At 49.8% G+C, this 23,673-nt stretch overlaps 1 protein-coding gene across 1 annotated transcript in view; it reads right to left on the bottom strand.

The window, feature by feature from the left end:
- JADE2 (jade family PHD finger 2) overlaps window positions 1-21,898 on the bottom strand; it is a 69,479-nt gene extending 47,581 nt beyond the window's left edge. Inside the window, 5 exon segments of the mRNA XM_041397888.1 lie at window positions 4,278-4,435; window positions 15,411-15,496; window positions 17,881-17,938; window positions 21,583-21,684; window positions 21,687-21,898. Of these exon segments, the coding sequence (XP_041253822.1) occupies window positions 4,278-4,435; window positions 15,411-15,496; window positions 17,881-17,938; window positions 21,583-21,684; window positions 21,687-21,764 (482 nt within the window). The 5' untranslated portion in view covers window positions 21,765-21,898.
- Between the last annotated feature and the right edge of the window lie 1,775 nt (window positions 21,899-23,673).

Raw genomic sequence — 23,673 nt, forward strand, 5'->3', positions numbered from 1 at the left:
GGGATGCCAGCCTGCCTGCTGGAAGGGAAAACTGTCCTGACTACTCTCTCCTCTGATAGCTCCCATCAGACTGCAAGTGGCTTTTATCTCCACACTGGGGCCCTTCAAGCTCAGGCCAATTCTCAGGCCAATAAAATCCTCAGGTTCAAATAAAACCCTTTTGAATAGCCGTGAGTCAGAAGCAATCGTGGAGAGGAAACAGCTGCTCTCCTGTGCTGCCTCTGATGACCCTGGCATCCAGGTGGCTGCTAGCAGCATCCTCCTGGGACAACAAGCCAAGATGTGCTGTGCCTCTTCCTTCCCTGCTTTCCTCACAACTGCACTGCAATTTGTGCTAACCTAGAAAGGACCCTCGAGCTTAAGGCGGCTCTTAATGGAAGCATTTTGAGACAGCTGCTTTCTGGAGAAAGTATTCCTTAAAATACAGCTCTTGCCTTCTGCCTCTACCCCAGCTTTTGACATTTTACAGCTCCAGTAAAACAAAATGTTTTAAAAATCTCATTTTCAGCTTTGGAGGCACAAAACCTAGAGCCAGTTTCCAAGCAGCCAGGCAGGAGATGAAAAGAGCAGCAGTGGCTCCATGCACAGCACCTTTAGGACAACGAGCTCCATCTCTGCTCCAGCTCACAGCACCTTTCTGACAACGAGCTCCATCTCTGCTCCAGCTCACAGCACCTTTCTGACAACGAGCTCCATCTCTGCTCCAGCTCACAGCACCTTTCTGACAACGAGCTCCATCTCTGCTCCAGCTCACAGCACCTTTCTGACAACGAGCTCCATCTCCGGAGCAGGAAGCAGCTCCCATATGCCCCACGGCACAATCTGCTGGCGGCCCATGGCTCAGGAACCAACTCCTGAGCAGCAGCACCATGGGCTGGCTATTATTTTGCAGGCAGTGCTTGTCTGCTCACCAGCTCCCGGGGCTCCAGTGTCTTCTCTCCAGCCTCCCCAACTCCCTCTAGGAGTTTCACATGGAAGTGGCTGTCAGAAGTGACAACATCAGGACTGGATTAGCACAGGCATCCCCCCTAAGGGCAGGATGCTCTGTTACACCTCTGAGATGGGGAAAGCAGAGCGCTGACAGCGAGGAAGAGCATCAGCCACAGGGATCCACATTTCCAGTCCACAAAAGACATCAATGCTGGGACTTTTTTCAGCAGATTAAAGGAATTTGGATTGTCCATACCCAACACAGAAAGGATGTTTGGTTTAGATGAAATTTTTTTAGTAGGGAAAAAGGAAAATTTGGAGGCAAAGGAGAAAAGTGATGCTGAGGCCATGGGGCAGCAGCCACAGGGTGGGGGGCAAAAGCAGCAGCTCAGGCAAGACCAGCAAGGTGGCTGCTCCTGGGAGGGAGACTGGGGTGAATTAAAGCAATTAAATAGGGGAGGTAAATGGAACTGTAAGGCCTTTTAAGGCTGCTCTCTTAAGGCAGATGAAATAGAGTCATCTTTTGTGAAAAAACATTTGACATTTCTCCAAAACAGGGCAAGATGCAAGAAGGAGTTGTCTAACCCTGGAGATAGCAAAATTACTGCAGTCTGCACTGTCCCTGGCAGTCCAACACTGCCCTTTCCACCTCCCATTCTCACATCAGTGGCCCAAGTGGGAAAACCTTGAGGGCAGGGATGCTTTGGGAGGGAGAGCTGCTCAGCAGAAGCACACCATCTCTGCTATGCCTTCTGGCGTGCATTCTGTCCTGATTAAAAAAAAATCTGGCAGTGTCACTGCCTGTCCCCCTGGGAGTGCATCATGGCTACAAACCAGGTGCAACCATTAACACTGCTGTAAAATGAGCTCTTCATTTCACTCCCATCACACTGGGGAAGGCAAAATATCCCAAACAGGCATCTATCCCAGGACAAAGCCCTCCAGGCCATGCGTGCTGTCCAGCCAGCAAAGAGAGATGCTTCAGGCAATTGAGACACAGTGCAAGTCAGAGCAACAGGAGAAGAAAGAAGAGGAAGCTGAAGCTGTGGGCAAGCAGCACCATCTCCAAGCAGCCCAGGAGCAGCCTGGGATGAGCAAGGGTGTGACACAAACGAGAGGGGCTGCAGAAATGCACCTGGGATTAGCTGGGAGTGATGGAGTCAGCAATGACTATCTGAGAGTCAGAGAGAATGGGTCAGATTTCAGAATTACAGACTTACAAAGCACTTTAAAGGGGTCATCTAGCTCCAATACCCTGCCATGGATAGGGACACCTTCCACTAGACCAGGCTGCTCAAAGCCCTGTCTGGCCTGGCCATTCTTCCAGAGATGCAGCCACAGCTTCTCTGGGCAACCTGGGCCAGCACCTCACCACCCTCACAGGGAAGAATTTCTTTCTAAAATCTATTGCTTTAAAAATAAAACAAACTCTTTGTGGAGCATGGCTTGAACTCAAAACAATGTTGAGGTACTGAAGAAAGAGCTGGAACTATTTCAGGAGGCAATTCCTCAAGGATTATGGAAAAGTGCCAACTTTGAGAATAATCAAGCCAGGAAAATAATCTCAAGAATTAGGAAATTCTTCAGAGGATAATACTGGAAGAGAAACTGACACTGGAAGTGAAACTTCACCCTCAAGGTGAGTGGGCAGCACCAGGATGTCCCCTCCAGAAACCAAAGGGGGACACCACCACCATCATGGTGCTGGGAGTGCCAGAGCAGGACAGAGTGGGATGGGGACCTGGGAGGGAATGACCTGTTCCAGGCATCACTCTAGGAATAACCATGCACGAAAACTCCTGGGAGAGCTGCTCCAGGAGCCCCAAGTCCAAGGGCTTGGAGACAAGAAGAGAGGTGCATTTCCAGCCTGTCCTGCACCCCAGAAGGCCCTGGCTGTGAGGTCTGGGATGCCAAATCCCACTGCTGGGAAGCAGCACTCCTGGCTCCACATGGGCACTGCCAGCCCAGTCAGTGCCAAGCTATCACTTTTCGGCTGGAAATAGCCCCGGCACGAGCCCTCAGCTGGGGAGCAGAGCACTGGCGAGGCCAGACTGCGGTTAGCTATCAAAGACAACTAAAAAAAGATATTTCACACACAGGCTTTTTTTTTTCCCTTCTCTTTTTTTTGGTTGCTTTTTTTTTTTTTTCCCAAGGATTAAATCAACTCAACAGCCCCCTTTACAACTTCCCTTTTGATGTGTTCAGACTCATTAAAGTTTCATTTCTTTCTCTGTTTTCCCCGGGGGAGGAAGGGGAGCGTACACAAAAGTTTATTTCAGAAGCGGGGTCGGCAGCTGCAGCAGCAGCAGCTGCTGTTGCTGTGGGACAAGCGGAGCCTCCACCAGCCTTTGCTCTGTGCCCAAATCCCTTGGCAAAACACATCCCCCAGCAGCCACCCCACTGCCCTGAGCAGCCCCAGCATCACCCTGGCACGACGCTGCACCAGTGTTTCTGCAGGATGCACACACGGTGTCACACGTCACAAAGGGAACACACCAGAGATGCAAAGCTCCTGTAAACCCTGTGGGGAGTTTTGGGTCTGATCCTGCAAGTTTTCAGATCCAACCCTTCGAGTTCTGGGGTCCCTTCCCAGCCTTTTCCATTCCCCCCAGCGGCAGCACCAACGTTTCCCCCACAGCTTTGGCCACTGCCCTGGGATAATCCCCCACACACGTCAAGGGAGTAGCAGCTCCCCCATGTTTCCATCTCGCCTGAGCAGCTGTTTAAGTGTCTATTTTAAAACTCAGTTCCCTATTTTAAAATAGCTAATGAGCCCCCGATCTCTGCTGACAGACGTCTTCTCTACAAGGTCTTGGGAGATGCTTCTGTGTTTGCTGGGCTCCTTTTCCCAAGCCCTGAAATCTCAGCATGCCCAGCACGTCTCCAATCTGCACAAACATGGTAAAGAGGGAAGTTTTTAATTTAAGGGCCAACTCCTGCTCCCCTACCGTGAAATACCAGCGGTACAACCACGTGCTCCTAGACAGAGAAGCATCAAGCAGCCAGGCAGAGGCTGGCATTCTGCGTGGTTTTCTGTTGTTATTTTTTTATTGTTCCTTCGATTTTATCAGATCTTTTTTAAAATTTCCTGACCAAGAGCAAACAAGGAGCTGTCCCAGCTGGCCACTGCCCAAAAAAAGGCATGCACATGAAAGGGACTTTTCAGGATGTGGCGGGAGGTCCCTGTGCAAGCCCAGGACCCCCAGCATCACCTCTATGCGCTCTCCCAGATGGTGTGCAGCCCACCAAGGCAGAGGGAACCCCACAGAGAGGACCAGGCACAGGACCAGGCTCCCAACCAGGACCAGGCTCCCCATGGACAGATGGAGGAGACCCCACTCACTTACCTGACCACAGGTTCAGGGATGGCCTCGGCACTTGCTGGCACCTGGACACCCTTCTCCCACTCCTGCCTCCAAGGATCAGCCAGAACGTAGTACTCGTCAGGACTCAGCTGGAAGGAGTCAGGGATCTTCATGGCTGTTATCAGATCCGTCCGGAAAACCTGCACCGGGAAAAAGCCCAGCCTGAGTGCAGAGTCCAGACAGGCACACGTGCCCAGGGAGGGTGTCCTTGGGAAACTGCCCCCAAGGGGCAGCACAGGGGGTGTCTGCATCACCAACTTCAGCGTGTCAAGTTAAGCCCCTGCAGGGCAAGTTTTGGGCAGGAGAACATGGCAACAGGCAGGGACTCCAGAAATGCCAAGAGCCCAAGCCCTGCAGCTGCAACCCCTTCAAGGCCCCCACACTGGGCAGTCAGGAAATCCAGCCACAGGGTGTGAGCTTGGACAAGATGCAGACCAAAAATTAGTTTTTAACTGAAGAAACAGGCTGCTTTATCTTAGGGGATTGATGGTTTCAGCACAACCACACAAATCTACTCCAAATGCCAAGGGATGTAGAGCAAATGGGCTTCTCCTTCTCCACATTTGGCCTTCACAGGCCACAAGAAAATGTTGTTCTTGTCTTGAATAAAGATGTGGGAAACACAGAGCTACTTTGTCTCAAGCACCTTCATATCCTCTTCACGTCATTTCACCATCCTGAGCAACTTTGTGTCCCCTTCAGGTCACTTCACTGCCCCAAGCACCTTCATGTCTCCATCACATCACCTCATTGTGCTGAGCAGGGACAAACAAAAGCTTAAGACAGAAATTATCCAGCTAAAATGTGATCTAGGTGCTGCTCACATATCCACAAACACAGATTTCTCCTGACTCAATAAACCCCTTGTGAGATCAACACTGGCCCCCTCCTGTAGGAAAATCCTCCAGTCCTTCAGTGAGTGAATGGGCTCATTTTCCATCTCATTCGTGGCCCTGCAGCATCTTCTCCCAATATACAAGGATGAAAATCTCATTCTAAAAATATCCCTCACGGTAAGTAAGGTTTTCCTTCCAGAGGGCTGCCTGACAGCAATGACTTGAGCAATCCTGCCTCTTGCAGCATAAAAATAAATTGTAAATGAAAATGGATGATTTCTCTTCTTTACCATCTGCTATTAGCTGGAATAATAACTGCCAGTGCCAGCAATCCTGCCTGGACTCCATCTCGCTCCATCCCTGCTACTTCTGCATTCCTTCCACAAGGCTGGGATGGATCAGGTGTTTTCTCTGGATATTGTTTAATCTCTTCACAGTCTGTTCTCCAAATGAGAATTTCTTTGTCAGAATCACAAGAAATAACACAGTATAGTTTTACATTTTTTGACACAAAGATAACACACTTTAGAGAGTATTTGGGAGCCCAAATCGACTGAAATGCAGGAAACTAGACATTAAGTAAGACCACTGAGACCAGTATTTAGGTCAGTTTGTTTAATCCTCAGAGCCTCAGCTGCTAACCCAATTAGAGTTCAATACAATATATAAACAACCTTTGCTATGTTGGGACCTCTGAATTTCACTGGTATTCTCCTCCTGATGCAGCTGTTTGGAGACATTTTTAACTACGTCCATATCAACCTGATATGAGTTGGTCAGACACAGTCTTGGCACACCCTTCAACAAACATAATTAACAGCCTATATATTACAGTCAGCTCAGTTTGGGAAAGATCAGGGTCCTTTAAGCCTCTGTGTGTTACAAACACATGGTTACAGACACCGCAGTAACCTTTTAACACACTACCAGTGTGAGAAATTAAAAAAATATCAAGAGAGGCATTAATTAAACATGAGAAGGGATAAGTGAGATATCACAGTCCCTCCAGCAGTGTGGGTCTGTGATCCAAACGAGCACAGGAATCCCACTGTAGAGTGTTTTCTAAAGCAAAGGGTAGGAATGCACCCTGTTCCTGACAGCCCCGTGCTGACAGGTCACAGCCTGGGTCAACATCTCCTTAACCCAGTTTCAGAGCCCAGCTCCAACGAGGACAACACAAACCTGAGCAATCCCTCACGCCCCAGAGCTCTTGGCTTGGGTGCATGAGATGCTCCCCTGGGCCTGAACCAGACAGGGCTGAGGCCACCATGGGGGTCAGTGCCCCCTCCCTGCCCTGGCCACCAGCACCATGCAATCAATGAAGCACAGACTCATCAAAGTTGGAAAAGCCCTACAAGAGCATCAAGTCCCACCGTCAGCCCAGCACTGCCAAGCTCAGCACCAAGAGCCACATCCACATCTTTTTAATTCCCTCCAGGGATGGTGATTCCTCCACTGCCTGGGCAGCCTGTGGCAGTGTTTAATCACCCTTTCAGTGAAAAACTTCTTCCTAATATTCAATCTAACCTTCCCCTGGCAACAGCAGAAGACTGCTATAGAAAATACTGTTTTGAAGACACATGCCCTAGGGATCTGTGGGCAAAGGCAAGCAGGAATGGTTCCAAAGGTGCAGGGCACCCAAAAGCTTTTCTGAACGACCTGGACTGGATCCTGCTGACATGTGAGTACCCTCCTCCCTCAGTGCCAGCTCAGGTGCCTCCTGAGGGCACCTCCTTTGATGCTGTGGGGTGCAGGAGCATTGCATTCTTCTTTCATGCAGGCAAATACACCCAATTCTGCCAGGAAGCTGCTCAGGGCAGTGCAGGGCAGGGTGGCAGCATGCTCCTGCTTCCCCCTCATTGCACAGAGCGGGCAGCCAGCTCCAGAGCAGTGGAGACCACGGGACTGCCCTTTACAGGACAACCATTGGAAGGGTCCAGCCATATCATCACCCTGCCCTGAGGCCTCTGGGCGCTCACAGCAGCTGTGGCCTTCCCAGACCCTTACCCCAAGCAAAAATCACCATTTTCTTTTGCTAGGTCAGCACCAGGTGACAGCAGTGAGGTGACAAGCCCTGTCTCTTTGGGTATCCATGGAACAGTGTCAAAATCCTGGCCCATCACCCTCCTCCTACTGATGAAAAGGGAGATGGAGGAGCCTGCACAGCAATGGGACCAGCCCTTGGTATAATTTCTCCCCTCTGCACGGTGCAGATCCCAAGCCCGTGGTTTCCTGCATTAAGTCTTCCCCAAATTCATCCCTTCTGGCCTTTCAGCTCACATCAGAAGAGAAGCTTAGTTTTAATTTTAAGCCAAATAAGCACGATTGTATCTATTTCCCTGAAGATAAGGCACATCGCAGGCTGGATTTGCAATCTCACTACTTCATTTATTTAGTCCTTCTTGGAAAACAGATAAGCTCACCCATCCGACGGCAGCACGCGCGCCCGCACTTTATCACAGCGACGCCTCTGTCTTTTCATGAAGAACTGGATATGCTCAAATTATTAACTATCAAAGCAGAACACTTTAGAAATGATAGAACAGCACAGAAATTGTAAAGGAAAGCAGATCAGTTGTCTGGAAATCTCCCAACAGCTAATACGCTCAAATTGTAATCTAAATGTCTTTTTGTTTTGAATTGTCTGGGATTAGGGTTGGGAAAAGACTCAATTATTCTACTCAAACTCTTCTGAATTATTTATGAAAACCAAATAAAGGATAAATTGGGCACTGATGAACCGAGGACCTGGCGATGAAGAGAAAGTTGGGTACCAGAAAACAAGCAATTTTCCCTCAATAGGAGTGTTTACTGTTTCTCCCCGGCTGTGGGAGCTGACAGATTGTCTGCTGCCCTGCACCCGCTCCCCCTGCCACCACCACAGCCCTGGCCAGGCTCTGTCCTTCCCTTTCAGCCCTGAATGGGACCTCAGTTATTGCCTATCGATCTGCCAGCAATGGGAAAGGCCAAACCAAGACGTTCCTCTATTACCTCTGCTAGCTCAGGAACCTCACAGAGGTTTAGTGATGCTCAGAGATGCATCACACCAGTGCCCAGGGCCAGCCTCTCCCTTTGTTACTGTCAGCTTTAAAGATGGGGGAAAAGAACGTGAAATTTCAAAATCCCAAGATGTTTTTTCCTTCATATTTCCAAAAGAAATGGACATGGAGTCCACACCAGGTCAGTGCGATTGTGCAGTCTCAGACCCCAGACAAAGAAAGGAACGTGGGGAGAAAACCTTAACCTCCCTTGTATCCCACGGGCCAGGCAAGCCTGGGCTACCCCCAGGACCTCCCCATCCTTGCTGCCCACCAGTCGGTGTTGGACTAACACACCAGTAGAGCCAGTCCTGGCAGTCCAGTAACATGAGAAGTCACTGGGACACCACAGCCATGGTGCTCCCCAACAACACATCAGTACTTTGGTAATTTCTGTTATTTGCTATTTTGAAGCAAAAGCTGTGTTGCCCTTATGTCTCAAAAAAAACCCAAACAAACCCTGAGCTAATTAAATGCAGGATCCTCTGATGTTCCCATCCCAATGTGTCACTTGGATCCAGCCTGGCATTGGAAGGATGCCCCTGCAGGTATGGCAGAAACCTGCAAGGCAGGGGCTGGATTTGGCTCCTGCTTGAGCCCCTGGCACCTTTTACATTTAGCTGTTCCACCTTGGTGAGGATCTGCTGCTTCTCCCACTGGACACAGCCCTGCACCCTCTCCCTGTGCCCTGTGACACTTGTGAGGCATCTCTGGGAGATCTCCATGGACCAGCATCAATTTGTCCAACAGCTGCACAATCTCAGAGAAAAACACGCACCCCTGGGAGATGCCAAGGCACACAGTGCCTCACCACAACAGGAAGGACGATGGACATGCCATGAGGCATCAGAAATGCTGCTCCCCACCCCTCCCTTGGCTAAGGACTCCCAGACTGTGCTGCTTTCCAGCACTCTCCTCCTTCTCTGCCTCATCACCACCCAGCCCCTCTGAGAGCCTCTCCACCACCTTTCCATGCAATTCTCACATCCATTTCTAGGCTCTGTGATTCACTCACAAACCCCTTAATGAAGTGGCCAGCAATCTCCCTCCCATTCAGTTCCCACTCCATGTGCTCTGTCAAGGACTTTTCCAGTGACTGTACTGTAGGTCTGAGCCTGCCAAATGCCCCCTTTGCCCCAAACAACCCACCCGAAACCACCAACCTCTGATCCCGCGGGAGCGACTTTCCTCTCGTACGAAACCAGCTCCTGGGCGAGAGCCAAAGAGCCGGATCTGTTTTGGGCTTTAAATCGAAATGAAAAGCAACACTCGTCTAGCGCTGGGTTTAATTAGCTTTTAAAGCAGCAGCCAGCCCGGGGACTGCTGTGCCGGATCCGGCGCAGCCGAGCGCGCCCGGCACGGCCTCGGCATCCCCCGGCACGGCGACCCGGCTCCAGGCGCCTGCTGCAAGCCAGCCCAGGAGAAAACAGCTCCGGAGGGACCAGGCAGCTCAGCCCAACACACATGGGCTCCAGCAGGCTGGGTCCCTGCACACCAGGCTTCCTGAGCTGGCAGGAATTGTGTTGCACGTTTTCCCCTGCATCTGCACCCAGCTGACTTTGGAGCTTTCAGACCTTGCTCTTGGGGCAGAGGAATAAACTCAGTCCCTCCTCCTTCAAATCCCAAGATGGGATGCCGTTTTTTTAATACACAATAACATCTGTCCCTAAAAAGTTTTAGCAAAAAAGAATTCTCTGCAAAGCACTCCACACTGCAAAGCAGTACACAACGTAAGAGAAGAGAAGCCCAAAATGAAGTGAGTGCAGAAAACACAGTGCTCACTAGGGCGAGGGTGGGCAGGAGAGGTGAGAAGGGATGGTCACAGCCTGCATCGGAATCTCACCTTTGAATTCACTCCCTCCATCACCCAGCAGAACTGTAATCCTCCCTGGCGCCTCACACACAGCAGCCACGAGGAATCTCACAGTGATGACCCCTCCACAGCAGGCAGGGGTGGTGGGTGCTCCGAGCACTGCTCCCAAGCAGGGGCAGCTGCAGGTCACTGCAGGCAGGGGTGGGACTGCTTCTGACATTGAGATAACAGGTTTTCTTCAGGCTTTGGCTCAACACTCCTTTTTCCCTCCCTGACCGCAGTCCTGGCAGCTGACTCCTGCATACCCCCAGCCATAACCACCTTCCTCCATCCACACTGGGACCAGGGAAGTCTCCAGCTGCCTCGTGAGCAGGACTCCCTCCTCACTGTCAGCCAGCTCTCTTAGCCCTTTCACTCTCTCAAGCATAAAATTGTTTGTTATAGCTCATGAGTCACAAGGATTTTTAGAGAAAGAGAAAACAACGGGAACAATGGGAGCCCTGAGAATAGGTTTTGGTTGTACAAACTGTCTTGCTATCAGCTTGAGGTGGCACCTCTTTTGGTGCAGCCCTGGCTGCCCCACCCCACTCCCCTCTGGACCTCCAGTCCTACATCCCTGCTGTTCTATCCCATTTTTCCAACCCTTTCCAAAATGAGAAGAGGGCTGATACTCGGTAGCAAGGTTTTGAAATGTGGCAATGCCAGAAGTGTGTTTGCAAGGAGATATTATCTGCCTGTGGGGGAAGAAATCCTGAACTCCCATGTCCATTTGGGGAGCCAGCCTCCTATCTCTTCATCTTGTCTTGTTTCCTCTTGAAATGCTGGATGTTAAAGATTCAATGAACAACAGAACTCAAAATAGGAACAAGAAGCATTTTTGTCCAGCCCTTCTCAGCATTCAGAAGACAATGGTTTTAATCTGTTATCCCCATGCTGGCACGGGAAAACTGACAAAGCCAAACTGCAGTCAAACCTTTCAACAGAGAGGGATTTTCTCCCCATCCAGCCCCATAAAAGCATGTCCAGTCTTGCTTGGCCACATCCATGAAAGCTCTTCTCCAAGCAGAGCAGAGTACAGGAACTAAATTCACATTGCACTGGGTCATTATATACCTAATGCAGGAGGAAAAAAAAACATTATCCAATGCAGTAAGAATTACTTTTTAGAAGGGAAAAGAGTTAAATCCTTGTAAAGAGATATAAAAAGGCGCCTTTCAAAACACGGAAGTAATATCTAAACAAGGAAGGCAGAAAATAATGTAAATTGTATAAATTTGTGGTTTCTCCTTCATCCTGAGCCCTGCCTGCAGCTGCAGTCCCCTCTCCTTCCGAAGGTCTGGAGTGAGGGAGAAGGGCAGCGAGGATGTCCGGTGGGATGAGCAGCACCTGCTCAGCACAGCCCAGACTGCTCAGGGCTCTTCAGCTGAGAAAGGACGGCTGGAGGGCTGGCAGGCAGGTGTTCTGCACAAAAAAAGCAGGCTCTTTTCCCTTCAAAATATATTCCAGCAGTGCAGGTGAGCACTGTGGATCTCAAACAGCTCTGGAGGTAATGACTAACACAGCAGCTAAGGCAGTGACTCAGAGGCAGCATCCGAGGGAGTCCCTGGGCTGCTCATGGCTGGGAGCTGCCAGATAGAACCAGAGACTATCACTACACACTTGCCTTGTTCTTAGAGTCTCTCCTTAGACACTGACAACTGTTCCCTGTCAGGAACAGGAGAGAGGCTTGAAGACTGCAGTCAAACCAGCGAGGCTCGTGCTCACATCCCCAGCAGCTCTACAGCCGGGGGCAGGATTGCACTGATGTGCCACTAACAGAAGCAGAAATCCGTGCTTCAGGCATGTGTTACTCCCTGCTGCAGATTCAGATCCACGGCAGGGATAACCTGAGCAAGCATCCCCTCCTTCCAGCTCCCAGGGTGGGGAGCATCACCAGCAGCTCCTTGCAGGAACCCGGGGAGATGGGTACCAGCCACCACGCTCCATTTGCAGACAAGTTAAGAGACAAACGAGCACTAATGAGATTAATTAAAATCACCAGATTGGTACTGCTATCGCTGCAGATGCACGAAGCTGTTGGCAGCTGCCCACGTTCATCCTCTGCCCTCAGGCAGGGCAGAGCAGCAGAGCCATGCCCAGGGCACCATCAGCAGCAGGCTTTAGCCTTGAAGCTCTGCTGCCCAGACAAGGGGCAGGGAAGGACAACTGTCACCTCTGCGAGGGAGAGAGCCAAGACAGAGGCCTGGTGCCTGGGACAGTCAGGAAAGAGCCCGGGCAGAGCCCCGTGACAGGCACAGATAAATATAATCACCCTCCCTGGCAATGGCCCCTTTGCGGATGTTTACAAACAGCTCAGTACTTTTCCATGTTAAGAAGCTTGTTTTTCCAGATGCCTTGTATCCGATGGTTTTTAATGTGTATAGTTAATCCCTTCTCACAGAGTCTTTCATAATAAACATCACCCCCTGACCTGACTAATAACTATGTAACACTAATGCTTTTGATTTATCTCCTGCCCGGGTTGTCAGGAGGAAAGCCTGTTTCTCTGGGACAGCAGCTCCCAGAGAAATGGGGACATGACTTGGAGAAGGGTTGGTGGGTCCATACACACGATTGCCATTTCCCCAGCTCATCCTCCAGCATGGCCATCCCTCAGGACATGCCTGCACCCACTGCAGCTCTTGATAAAGCTACAATATGTAAACCTGGAGTTTGAGTTATGGTTTGAAAAGATGTGTCCAGACCCAAAATGGCTGGGGGTTCAATACCTGCTAATGCATTCATCCTGCTCTCCCTATTATTCTCCTGTGGTTTCCATCTGTCAGGGATGATGAGATCAACATCCATCCTTAGCAGGATGGACAAAAGAAAAGGTGATTCACTATTTCGTGTGAAGTCGTTTGATAGCAGTGCAGTTTGTGTTTTAGGTTTCTCAGTACTTGCTCCAACAGGACATGATGCCTGCCACAGTCTATGCCTGAAATCCCCCAGTGCTCCTGGGAGGATGTGCCAAACCCCACAGTGTTTGGACCAGACACGTTCATGGGTGCTCACAGGAAGAGCGGAAGCTGGGTCACTGATGGTAAAGTTTAGAACATGCTGTTGGAGAGGAAATTCACACTGGAGTGATCTCCAAACCATCTCCCTGCACCGCTGCAAGTCTTGGGGTGATACTCTATCCACCTCCAACAATGTCCTGACCCCTGAGTTTCAGCTGGTGCTGATTTCCAGCAGACCTAGACACCAGCAAGTGCAGGGGCAATGCACAGCGAGGGGAGCACAGCTGAGATCTGCACTGCTCCATCTGCTCGTGTGCCCACCAGGCTTTTGTAAAAGATGGTTTGTCAGCCTGAGCATCCTGGCCAAACTCCAGCCTGAGTAATCACACATGGCCTCCCCAAATTCCCCTAGAGTCTCAGTTCACATAAGCCACAGAGGTTCACTTTCTGTCCCAACTGCTGCTGAGCTGGCCACTGTTCAGCTTTTGCTCCACTTTATCTGTTCCACAGCTACATTTCACTGAGAGCCCTCCTCAGGGGATAATGGAGCAGTAAGCAGAGGGAGGAGCCCTCTGTAGGCATCTGATGTCTCCCCAGGTGCCATGGACTAATATGTAGTTTTCACTCCAGCTGTTGTAGAGCAGCAACCTGGATCCAGCTCTTACCACACTTCATCAAGTCCAGAAGCATTTGCACTTGGAATCTTGGACTTATATTCAGTAGCAGCCAGGTAAAATCCTAGATGGCTGATTAAACTAACTCATATTAAAGACAAAAATGTCTCTGCACCAGTGAGGCAGAAAGATGTCCCAACTCTTGGAGAACTACTTTACTGAGCAGCAGCAGGGTGGCACCTATGACACTGCTGTGACATGAGTCACATCTTCTCACATCTAACATGACGCATCTCTGTGGCAGGGACTCCTGCCAGCACCTAAAGGGCTCACCCAAGGCCTTTATGGACACATCAGGCACAGGGATGGGCAGTTATTTCAGAGAGGGGTAACACTGCCACAGGAGGAGGAGATCCCCACATGCTTCACTTTCCAAAGGAGGATTCAGTTCACAGAAATCTCCCCCACGCCCCCACTGAGAGACACATCTATAACCAAAACCCAGAATTACCAGGGCTAATAGTCAATTTTCCAACAGCCTTGTTAGCAGCCAGTAACATCTGCACCCCTGGTTCTTGCTCTCTGGAGTATTTCCAACTAACTCAGCTGGTAGTAGCAGCTTTCCAGTCCCCCTCTTTACCCAAGGCACAAATAACTTCAACTCTTTCAGTCTGTGTCCTTTGCCAACACAGATATTTCAATGTAAACCTATCAGAGCAGTAAGAACCAAGTGCAGCTGTAATTCAGGCAGTGACCACAGGAAAACCTCAAAATCTCTACTCAGCTTGATGCAAAAGGAGGATGTTGCAGAGGTTTGTGCTCACCAGGCCACAGCATCAGGAGAGGTGAAATGGGGAGTTCACATGAGCCATGCCAGCTTCATCTGCTGCTAAACTTAGCACCATTTGACTCCAGACCCCAGTCCAGAGGGAAGGGAATGTGAGAACAATGTCCCTCTGGCTTTGCTCACGCTGCTGCTGAAATGAAGATGACCACTGCCAAACACTGCGGTTGCTACAACAGCAGCTCATGCCTGGTATAGTTTCCATGGCTAGTGGAAATGTATCCGAGTCACAAAAGGAAAACAGGACATAGCACCACCCCTTCCAACAGTCCTGGGGACAAACAGCTCCTCCCACCCAAGGCCCAGACCGTGCCCTACAGAGCCAGCAGGTGAACCCGGGCAGTGGCCCCAGAATGGCAGCGCTGCCCACACCAGCGAGGGGAAACCCTGCAGCAAGGTCACACACAGATGGCCTCAGCTCTGTCCCTGAGCCCCGTGACAGGGGGAAACCAACACAGCACAACCTGCAACTCAGCTGTGCTCTCATTTCACAGCTCTCCACGCCTCCCACTTGTGCATGGGGGGGAGTCTCCACATCACCCTCCCCTGCCACCAGTGCGGTGACCTGTGCCATTAAAAACAGGGCACCCAGGAGGGCACCCAAACCAGGGAATCTTGGTATGCAGACACCCCAGCACTGTGGGACCTCCCAGTCCCATCACACTTAACTTCTCTTTACTTGCCTCAACAGGGATGGAGTGGGCACAAGGACCCCGGTGGCTTTGGGCACAGTGACCCCCACCCCTCACCAGAGATGCTCACCGTGTGTCCCCGTCAGCTCCCTCCCCAGGGAGCTGGGGCTGGCACAGCTGTTGGGAGTGCTGGCTCTGCAGCACGGGCTCTGCCTTCTCAGGGACACCTTGTCCTGGCACCCACTGCCACAGAAGCCACGGGCACGCTGGTTGCCACTTCTGGGCAAGTGCAATCCCATGGGAAACTCTCCTTTGGGAAAAGCCTAAAAGCCCACGTACCTCAGAGGGCTTCTTCTCCTTCTGCCGTGACCAGGGGGATTTGGTATTCGGAATTTTGGAGCATCTGGAAGTGGATGTGGTGTGACCTGCAACAAGGCAACAGAGACAGGTTACCTGGGAAAGAGTCAGAGCTTCTCCTGACCTCACCAGCCCACTGCTCCAACACTTTGGGTCAGCACTAAGATGGAGTAACACCTTGACATGACTTTTTTTGTGCAGTATCATCACCACTGCTGCCACCCCCAAAAGGGAAGGGTAGCTAAAGCCTGAAATGTGCTGGAACCACATACTACTGATCTTTATTTCCAACCCATTTGTATCATTATCACTTAAATCTAAGACTGTATTTGTTAATAATAAATAACAACTGATCATTGGAATTTCTGTATAATAATTATGACAGTTCAGTCTTCTGTATAGGAGGACCCCTCCATATTCCAATATATAAGAATGTTTCTGTGAGGTTGCAACAAAATAACTACCAACAGGCCTATTTAACACTGATTTTATCCTTGGAGGGCTAAATAGGAGGAAACAGCACTGTGCACATAAGCAACATCCAAACACTATGGAGCCAGGAGCTGAGCTTACTCAGGGATAGGCTGTGGTACCACTGCAGTGGGAAACTGCTCTTCCACCAGCTCAGGCAGCTGAGCCCAGGTAAATTTCACATGCCTACTTTTCCCGGCAGGGAAGAGGCACCAGCTCGACCTGTATTCTTCACTTGCAGTGCACTTTCTTGTACTTCACAAAATGAAGGCCAAATGTGGGGGCATCACCTGTTCCCAAAAGACAGCTTGTTTTTTGAAGTTGCAGGCCAGATGTTATTAAAGAGGGCTCCATACAAATGAAATTCTTTATAACACTTCAGAGCACAACAGGACTGTGCAGACAAAGCCCAGAGCAGACATGCCTACACTGCAGCCCCCTGGACACACTGCTTTACTCAGCAAGCTGCTCCAAGGAGTGCAGCAGCAACAGCCCCACAGCTTTCATGGAGAGATCAGCCATTAATTTCCACCTTGCCCCCTCTTCTCAAGCTACAGCTATACAGGCTTGGATAACACACCACAACTACCCTTTCCTGGCAGAGGCATGAAAAAGAAGGTCACCACTCTGTTTACAACTATCCTGCAGGAGAGCATTTGTCAAAAGCTTAGATATCACCTGCAGCATAAATATCCAAGCCCCATAGAGATAAAGCCATGTCGTTTAATACCATGGTTAAAGATGCCTTACCCCCGAAAGGCAGCGAAGCCAGCGAGCACAGCTCGGCTCCGTAAGCCTTTGAGCATCTGGGGATTAGGAGACGGGAAGTTCGGAGCAAGGCTTCCAAAACAAACCCTTTTCTGAGATAGAGATGTTTCATTTTACGAGAAGCAAGGGTGTTGACAGAGCCTGAAACACTTTGTGTAGGCACAGCTCAGCCCCCAGGCCCCCTGGGCTCCAGCGGGATGGGGGTCCCCGCTGGCAGCCGAACAGCAGGTTCCCGTCGGCAGTTGTGGTGCAAACTCCACTCACACTGACAGTTTTTTTGGCTAAAGCTGTGGGAACAGCAGCCAAACCCAGCAAGATCAGCCTTTCCATAACCCCCTGTAATCTCTCCATCATCCTGTTAGGAAAAAGCCCAGAAGTTTAGTGTCTTTAGTAAAGTCCCTTTCGTTCTTGGATATCCAGCAGCCAGATCCTGTAAAGTGTGGAGAGCAAATTCCCAGCACGGCCCAGATGAAATTACTGTGACATTTGTAAGAAACCAAGAGCAACTAGTAAGAAACTCCAGAGTCCAGACAAAGGATTAGGCTGGTGCCTTGAGGGTACTGAACACCGAGGCACTGCGGTACGTCTGCAGCGGGTGAAACCCTGGAATAAGTGGGAGAGGAGAGTGCTCTATTTATAGCCAAAATTCAGCACATTTGCACATGTTTATTGTTGAACACATGCTTCTGTGCCTTCCTGAATGAGGATGAAGTGAGGTAGATGTTGAAAAGCAAGCGTGGGCTTGCAAGTTTTGCTGGCTTGAGCCTTATCCCTTTTCCCGCATCACTCTTCGGTTTGCAAGAAGGGAACAATGCGGCTCCAGTTTTACTCTGACTCCAGTAAAAACTTCCCTTTCCCCTGGTGCAACCAAAATAAGAGCAAACTAGTCTCAGGCTGCAGCTCACAGGAAAGGACAACTCATCTACAAAGGGTGTTTGCTGCTTCGTTAGCAGATCTGCAATCAGCAGCTCTCCTCGCCCAGTCTCCTCACACGAGGGAGACACTCTCATCAGTTAAGAGGAGCCACAGCCAAGTGTTCAAATAAATTGATATCAGCTTGTTGCTGCACTTCTGACAAACCCAGCCCTGCACACTATTCATTGTGCAGACTTCCCAGTAGATGCAGTTTCCTCCACTCTTTGTAAAGTAATTATTCAAGCATTTTGACTGCTGGAGGTGAATCTTGCTCAAAGCTTTGAATTAAAGGTCTTACTGTCAGTGGTGTCCGAGTTATCACTGCTGATGGAGTACTTGCGTCGTTTTTCTTCCATCTGTAACAAAAGAAATGGAACATTACACTTCATGTCCAGAAAACTCATCTCAGCACCAAAGCACTGCTATCTGAATATTTGCACACCCTCCTACCCCAGCACCAGTCAGTCCTCACCCTCAGGACAGACAACTACCCAGAGGCTGAAAAAAAATGCAAGAAAACAATTTTCATTGATTTTTTTAAAAACTTTAATTGTCTTTCTACCATCTCCTCCCACCCCCAGTAGTTACAGTGGGTGCATCTGGATCACTCAGTTTGCATGGAAATTTGTCTGTGCAGGATTTGCATCCAAATGTCTCTTCCTCTGCAAGAGCACTGCCAAGGGAGGAAGCTCCAACAGGACCAGAGGATGCCCTCAAGGGACCACGGTGCTGTTGGATGGGAGAAAAGATGTCCTGGGAACCAGCTGTCCCCGCTGCAAAGTCAAGAGTGAAGACAAAAGAATGGAAACTGCACACTCTCGGTATGTCTGCAGGGGGAAGTACAAGCATCCCGGAGCTGAAGAGAACCCCCGTGCACCACAAGCCTGGGGTTTTACCCTATGACTCATCTTCCCATTCAGCCCTATCTACTTCTTTTAAGACCTCGGGAGTATCTGTCACACAGGAAGCACCTCCCATCACTGTGCACTGCCCTGCCAGAGCTGGCACCAGAGCTCCCAGGGGTGGGCAAGTGGCTTCTGCTCAGCTGCCGTGACTGCTCCATCCTCTCAGAGCTACAATCACAGCAGCAGGTACCACTGCACTGATGAGGAGACCCCTTTCAAGCTCAGCTGATTTGCTTTGAGACTTTGAACAAGCCACAGAAGTGCCTGAAATCAGCAGGTTCTCCTGAACTCGCCCCTTGGGAGCCAAGCACTCGGAACTCAAAGTAGGTGTTTCAGGAAAAAAAAAAAAAAAAAAAAGAAGAAAGGTATTTTAACTTTTGAAAATCCAAATTTTACCAATGTGGCTGGTGATTGATCAACATGTCTCCCAATAGAGGGCTTGGGCAGCTCTGGATGGAAAGGGCTACCTGTGGACCAGACAACTATCCAACAGGCTAGTTGGATAGTTGTCAAAATACATCCACAGAAAACAGTCTTAACCTCATTGAAATCTTCCCAGTACTTTCTGAGATATTTTCGAAGAATCTGAATGTGTTCAAATGTTATACCCACTATTGCTTCCACAAATGATAAGTGGGAATGATAACGAAACACTGGGTTTGTGTGGTTTGGTTGCAGCAGGTACAAGCAGCATACAGACTGGGATAGCAAGCTAGAGCATGACATTTCCCCCCAAACATCAGGAAATGTTCCACATAAGTATATAAAAACCTTGTAATAGCTGTATTTTACAATATATGCGCTATCAGAGCATTATAAAGGAAAATACTACAAAATATCCTAAACATTTTAACTATCAGTGTTGTGGTAAGGCATTGCCCTGTCAAAATGTGACTTAAAACACTAAGAATACGGCAATATCAATACTTTTCCCCTGGTGATTCAAGGGGAAACAGATGTTATTAAACCAGCCTTGTTCCAAATAGCCATTAGATTTTGCTTGGGGGAAATGAAACTGAAGATAGCTCTAACTGCAGCTTACTTACTTTTAGTGAAAATCCTACCTCAACCTTTTAAACTGGTTCCTACTGGTCTGAAGTGACAAACACGCATTTGGAACACAGACAGGGCAAGGCTTTTATTGATTCTGGAGTTCCTAATCACAGAGATTAAATAACCCAAAGCCAAGAGGAGGGAAAAGAACACCTGAGGTGAAGCAAAGGAATGCTACTGATAGCCAGTGAGATTTCCCAGGTTTCCAATCTTTGCTTTTACAGCAAGGCAGCATCACTGACATCACTCTCCTTCCAAGGCAGGGAAAAAGGTTTGCAATCAATGCTCAGGTAACAGGAGGCTGGCACTGGTTTTGGCTGATATGTATGAGGAGATGCACTGATCATCCCCCTCACTGAACTTGGTGCCTGCATCCTGCTGCTGTCCTGCAGAATTAACACACTCACTACGTAACAAGATGAATTGATATTCACATACAGAAGTGGCTCACATTGCAGGTAAAAATAGAGTCTGTACTTCAGTAAATCATTTTGCCACTGTTTGGCAGGATGCAAGACAGCATCCTCCAAACCAAACTGCATCAAATTTGTGAATGAAATTCTGGCTTGAGCAAAGTACAGACATCTCTGAACAGCAGCACTGAAAGGCTGGGCAGGGGATGGCACAATGTGTGCCTGAAAGGAGCAAAAGCTCTGGCCAAAACCAGGCCATTCCAGAAAATTGTTACATTGCAGACCGTGCTAAGAAGACTGCTTTCTGAGGGACTCATCTTGAGCAGCCAAACAGTAGTAAACCACATGGCACTTAAGAGAGGAATTTACTGTAGAAGGGTAATTGGGCCATTTCCCCATGTGTATCCCAGAGTTATAAAGTCTGATGGTGGCTGAGCTCCTACCACCCTTTTGGCACCCGCAGGGGGTGGCTGGGGGGTGGGGAGGGCTCACTGCCCACATCCCTCCCAGGGCTGGAGCTCCAGCTCCCAAAAGCTCTCAGGAGCAATTCAGTTGGTGAACTACTGAGCAACTTAAGTCCCCACAAAATATCGTCTCTGCTCCAAAATTAATCTCTTGTTTACATTAGAAGTTAATTTCACCTTTAACTGACCCATTCCCCACATGGCATCATTAATAAAGTCATAAACAAATACCAAAAAAATTTGTAATACTTTGAAAAGGTCACTGTTAGGTCAAACTTGGCCCAAAATCTAGTTTTTACAGAGCCAGAAACCAAGTGAAAGGTTTCTATGTAGGCTTGCTTAAAAAATTCAAACAGAAACAGATGTGGGTTTCTTTTATAAACAAATGAACATCCCCCTGAAGTGTCTGCAACTCAAATCCACAGGCATAGCCCTGGCTAATGCCTGGAAACCAAAAACTGAACTGCTTGCAAACCAACACATGTTTAGCATTGCCTTTGTTCAAAGCTGAGAAAGGCAGATAAATGCTAAACCAAGAAGATGATGGCCCTTCATCAGCCTAAACAAATGTAAATCACTATGTCCTTGGACAAATTAGCACCAGGATTAGTGTTAAAATGGAGATGATGGCCTCAGGCTGGCTGGTCCTGCCTCACAGCAGGGCAAGGCTGGAGAGGAGCTCTTGGGAATGTAATTTTGCCCAGCCCATGCAACCTGGGAGAGGTGGAAGGCAACTACTGCTGGCACACAGAGACGTCTGTGCCCAGATCCTGAGCTCAGCTGGGCACACTGCCAGGGACAGGCACCCGCTCCCATCCACACTAAACCGAAATGCCTCATCCAGCCTTCAGCTAGCACAGAGATCTTTCTCTGCAGACCCCTCCACCAGCCCTGTGCTCTGGAGAACCCCCGATGTTTCCCAGCTCCCTGCAAACTCTTCTGCACATCAACTCCACGTGCGATCTGAAGATTTTTAGTGGCATCCCAGCACCCTGTGCAGAGGCTGTTTCCACTGTTTCCAAGAACGAACCATTCTGAATCGTGGCAAGCAAACAGAGAAATTCATACATGCCTTTGCTCCCCACTTCCACAGGGAACAGGCACAGAAACCTGCATAAGTTGCAGGGGAAAAAAAAAAAAAAAAAGGAAAGTATTTGGTCATCACCTCTTCCCAGCGTCCCCGCAGGCTGAGGGATGCGCCGCGCTCGGTCCCCGCGCCGTCACCTCTGACGCTGTGAGCAACACCGGCTGAATGATGTGCTCTGTTTGTGAGCTGCAATGAGACTGCAGAAAAACCACTTCCCTGTTTGTTCTTCCAGCCCAGAAATAGGAACACAAACAGAACATAGTGCCCCCAGCGGCACGCACACGGCTCCGGCCACCGACCCCGCGCCGGGGACCCCGTCCCGGAGCCGTCCCGGCACCTGCGCCCGCCGGCTGCCACCGAGCCGTGGGGCTGCTCCCGACACATCCCCTCAGCGCTCCCCCTCTGCCTTAAACGTGCCTTTCCCTCTGTCTAGGAACACCAGCCAGTTGTTAGAAAGTGTAATAAAAAGGGTGGAGGGCTGGAACATCCCAGTCAGTACACCGTGGGAGGGTTGTCCTCGTCCCATTGCCTTTTCCCATGAACAAATTCTGGAGCCAAGCGCTGCTACAGGAGGCTCTGAGAGAGCGGCAGCATCCCCCAAATTGGCACAGCCCCAATTTCATAGTAACAGGACAAACTTTTGGACCAAAGGATGCACAGCAGCGGGGCCAACAAGACCTGCAGCAAATCGAGGTGCTCAGCCCCTACATCTGGAAGAAGCTTTTCCTGACCTCCCTGGTAACCCTGCAAAGTGTAAATGCTAAAGAGCAGGATCCTGGTACCTACAACAACCATTTTCTGGGCAGCAGGAGCTTGCCCTTGCCTGCCGGGGCTCGTCTGTCCCTCGCCTCCTCTACAGGCTGCTGCCAGCCCCAGCTTTCCAGAAAAAGCTCAGGTGCCCAGGTGAGGAGCAAGCCATCCCTCCTCTCCTCCATACCAACGCTGCTGTCTTGGCTCCCCAGGGCAAAATTTAATCTCATTTCAATTTAAAACAAAACAAGCCCTCGTTTACTTCCTGTGCTTTGCCTTTCTCCACACCTACAAGGGGCTTTTTTTCTTTACTACTCACGTTTATAACTTTCCTTGCCACTTCTGACTCGTTACCTTATAATTATCTATTTTTCTCTTTAGCAAGCCCAGACAGAGCACAGGTAATCAGAAAGGTTACTGAGGGCACTGGGACCACCCCTGCCTTCCTGGGGAAAGGTACAGGCAGCGACACAGGGCATGAGAAGGGACACCATGCACAGCTCCATGCCCACAGCCCCATCCTGCAGGTCTCCTGAGTACCAAAAACTCAGAGGAAATCAACAGGAGCTACAGATACTCCAATCTTTGTGAAACATGAAAACCCACAGAAAGGTAAAGAGCAGACCTGGTCTGAAGGACCACCCACCCACCAACTTTCAGAACTTGGGTGTCAAACACTACCAACAGCCGTCAACACTTTCAAGGAATTGCATCTCCTTGCCTACAGACCCCCTAATGTGTACACTCCATCCTTTGCTCCAAGCCCACATTTTTGAACATCAGCCTCAATTTTCTTAAGAAAAACAAATTTAACCTTCGATTTAACCTTTCTGCAAGCTATTTTTACTCCTATTTCAAGCTTATTTTAACCCCAGTAGCCAATAAATGCTTAAAGGTCAAACACCATTCCTAAAAGCTGGGCTCCTTACCCCTGGGGAGAAGGCTGAGATCAGATCATTAGGATTTTTCCCCCCAAGCAAAACCTCCTCTTAGAACTGTCCAAGCGGTCGGAGAGTCCTGGCTTCAGCCCTTCAAAACAATTTTCACTGTGGGGGCCGAGAAGGGCACTGAGAATTTTCCCTGTGAATTCCATGCCATCCTTCTCTTCCCGCTCAAAAAGCGCTCAAAATGTATAGGTATGGAGAGAGAGGAATTTATCTTCCCATAATTGCGATCGAGGTTGACAATCCAGCAGCCTCCCGCCTTTACAGCGCTTCCCAACTTCCAGCTGGCTGCTCCCACCCCGGGCGCGGGGCAGCCGGGGGGGCGCTCCCAGCCGCGCACCCTGCCCGGGAAGCGGCTCGGCAGGTGGGGAAGGGGCAGGAGCGCCGCCGGCCTCCCCGAAGGATGGGGAGGGAGCCTGGGGAGGGGGCAGGTGGCCGGCGAGAGAAGGACGGGCGGCCCGGGGGGACAACGGCG

The sequence above is a fragment of the Onychostruthus taczanowskii genome, unplaced genomic scaffold (genome assembly GCF_017590055.1).
Source record: "Onychostruthus taczanowskii isolate IOZ18803 unplaced genomic scaffold, ASM1759005v1 scaffold14, whole genome shotgun sequence".
NCBI classification, from domain to species: domain Eukaryota; kingdom Metazoa; phylum Chordata; class Aves; order Passeriformes; family Passeridae; genus Onychostruthus; species Onychostruthus taczanowskii.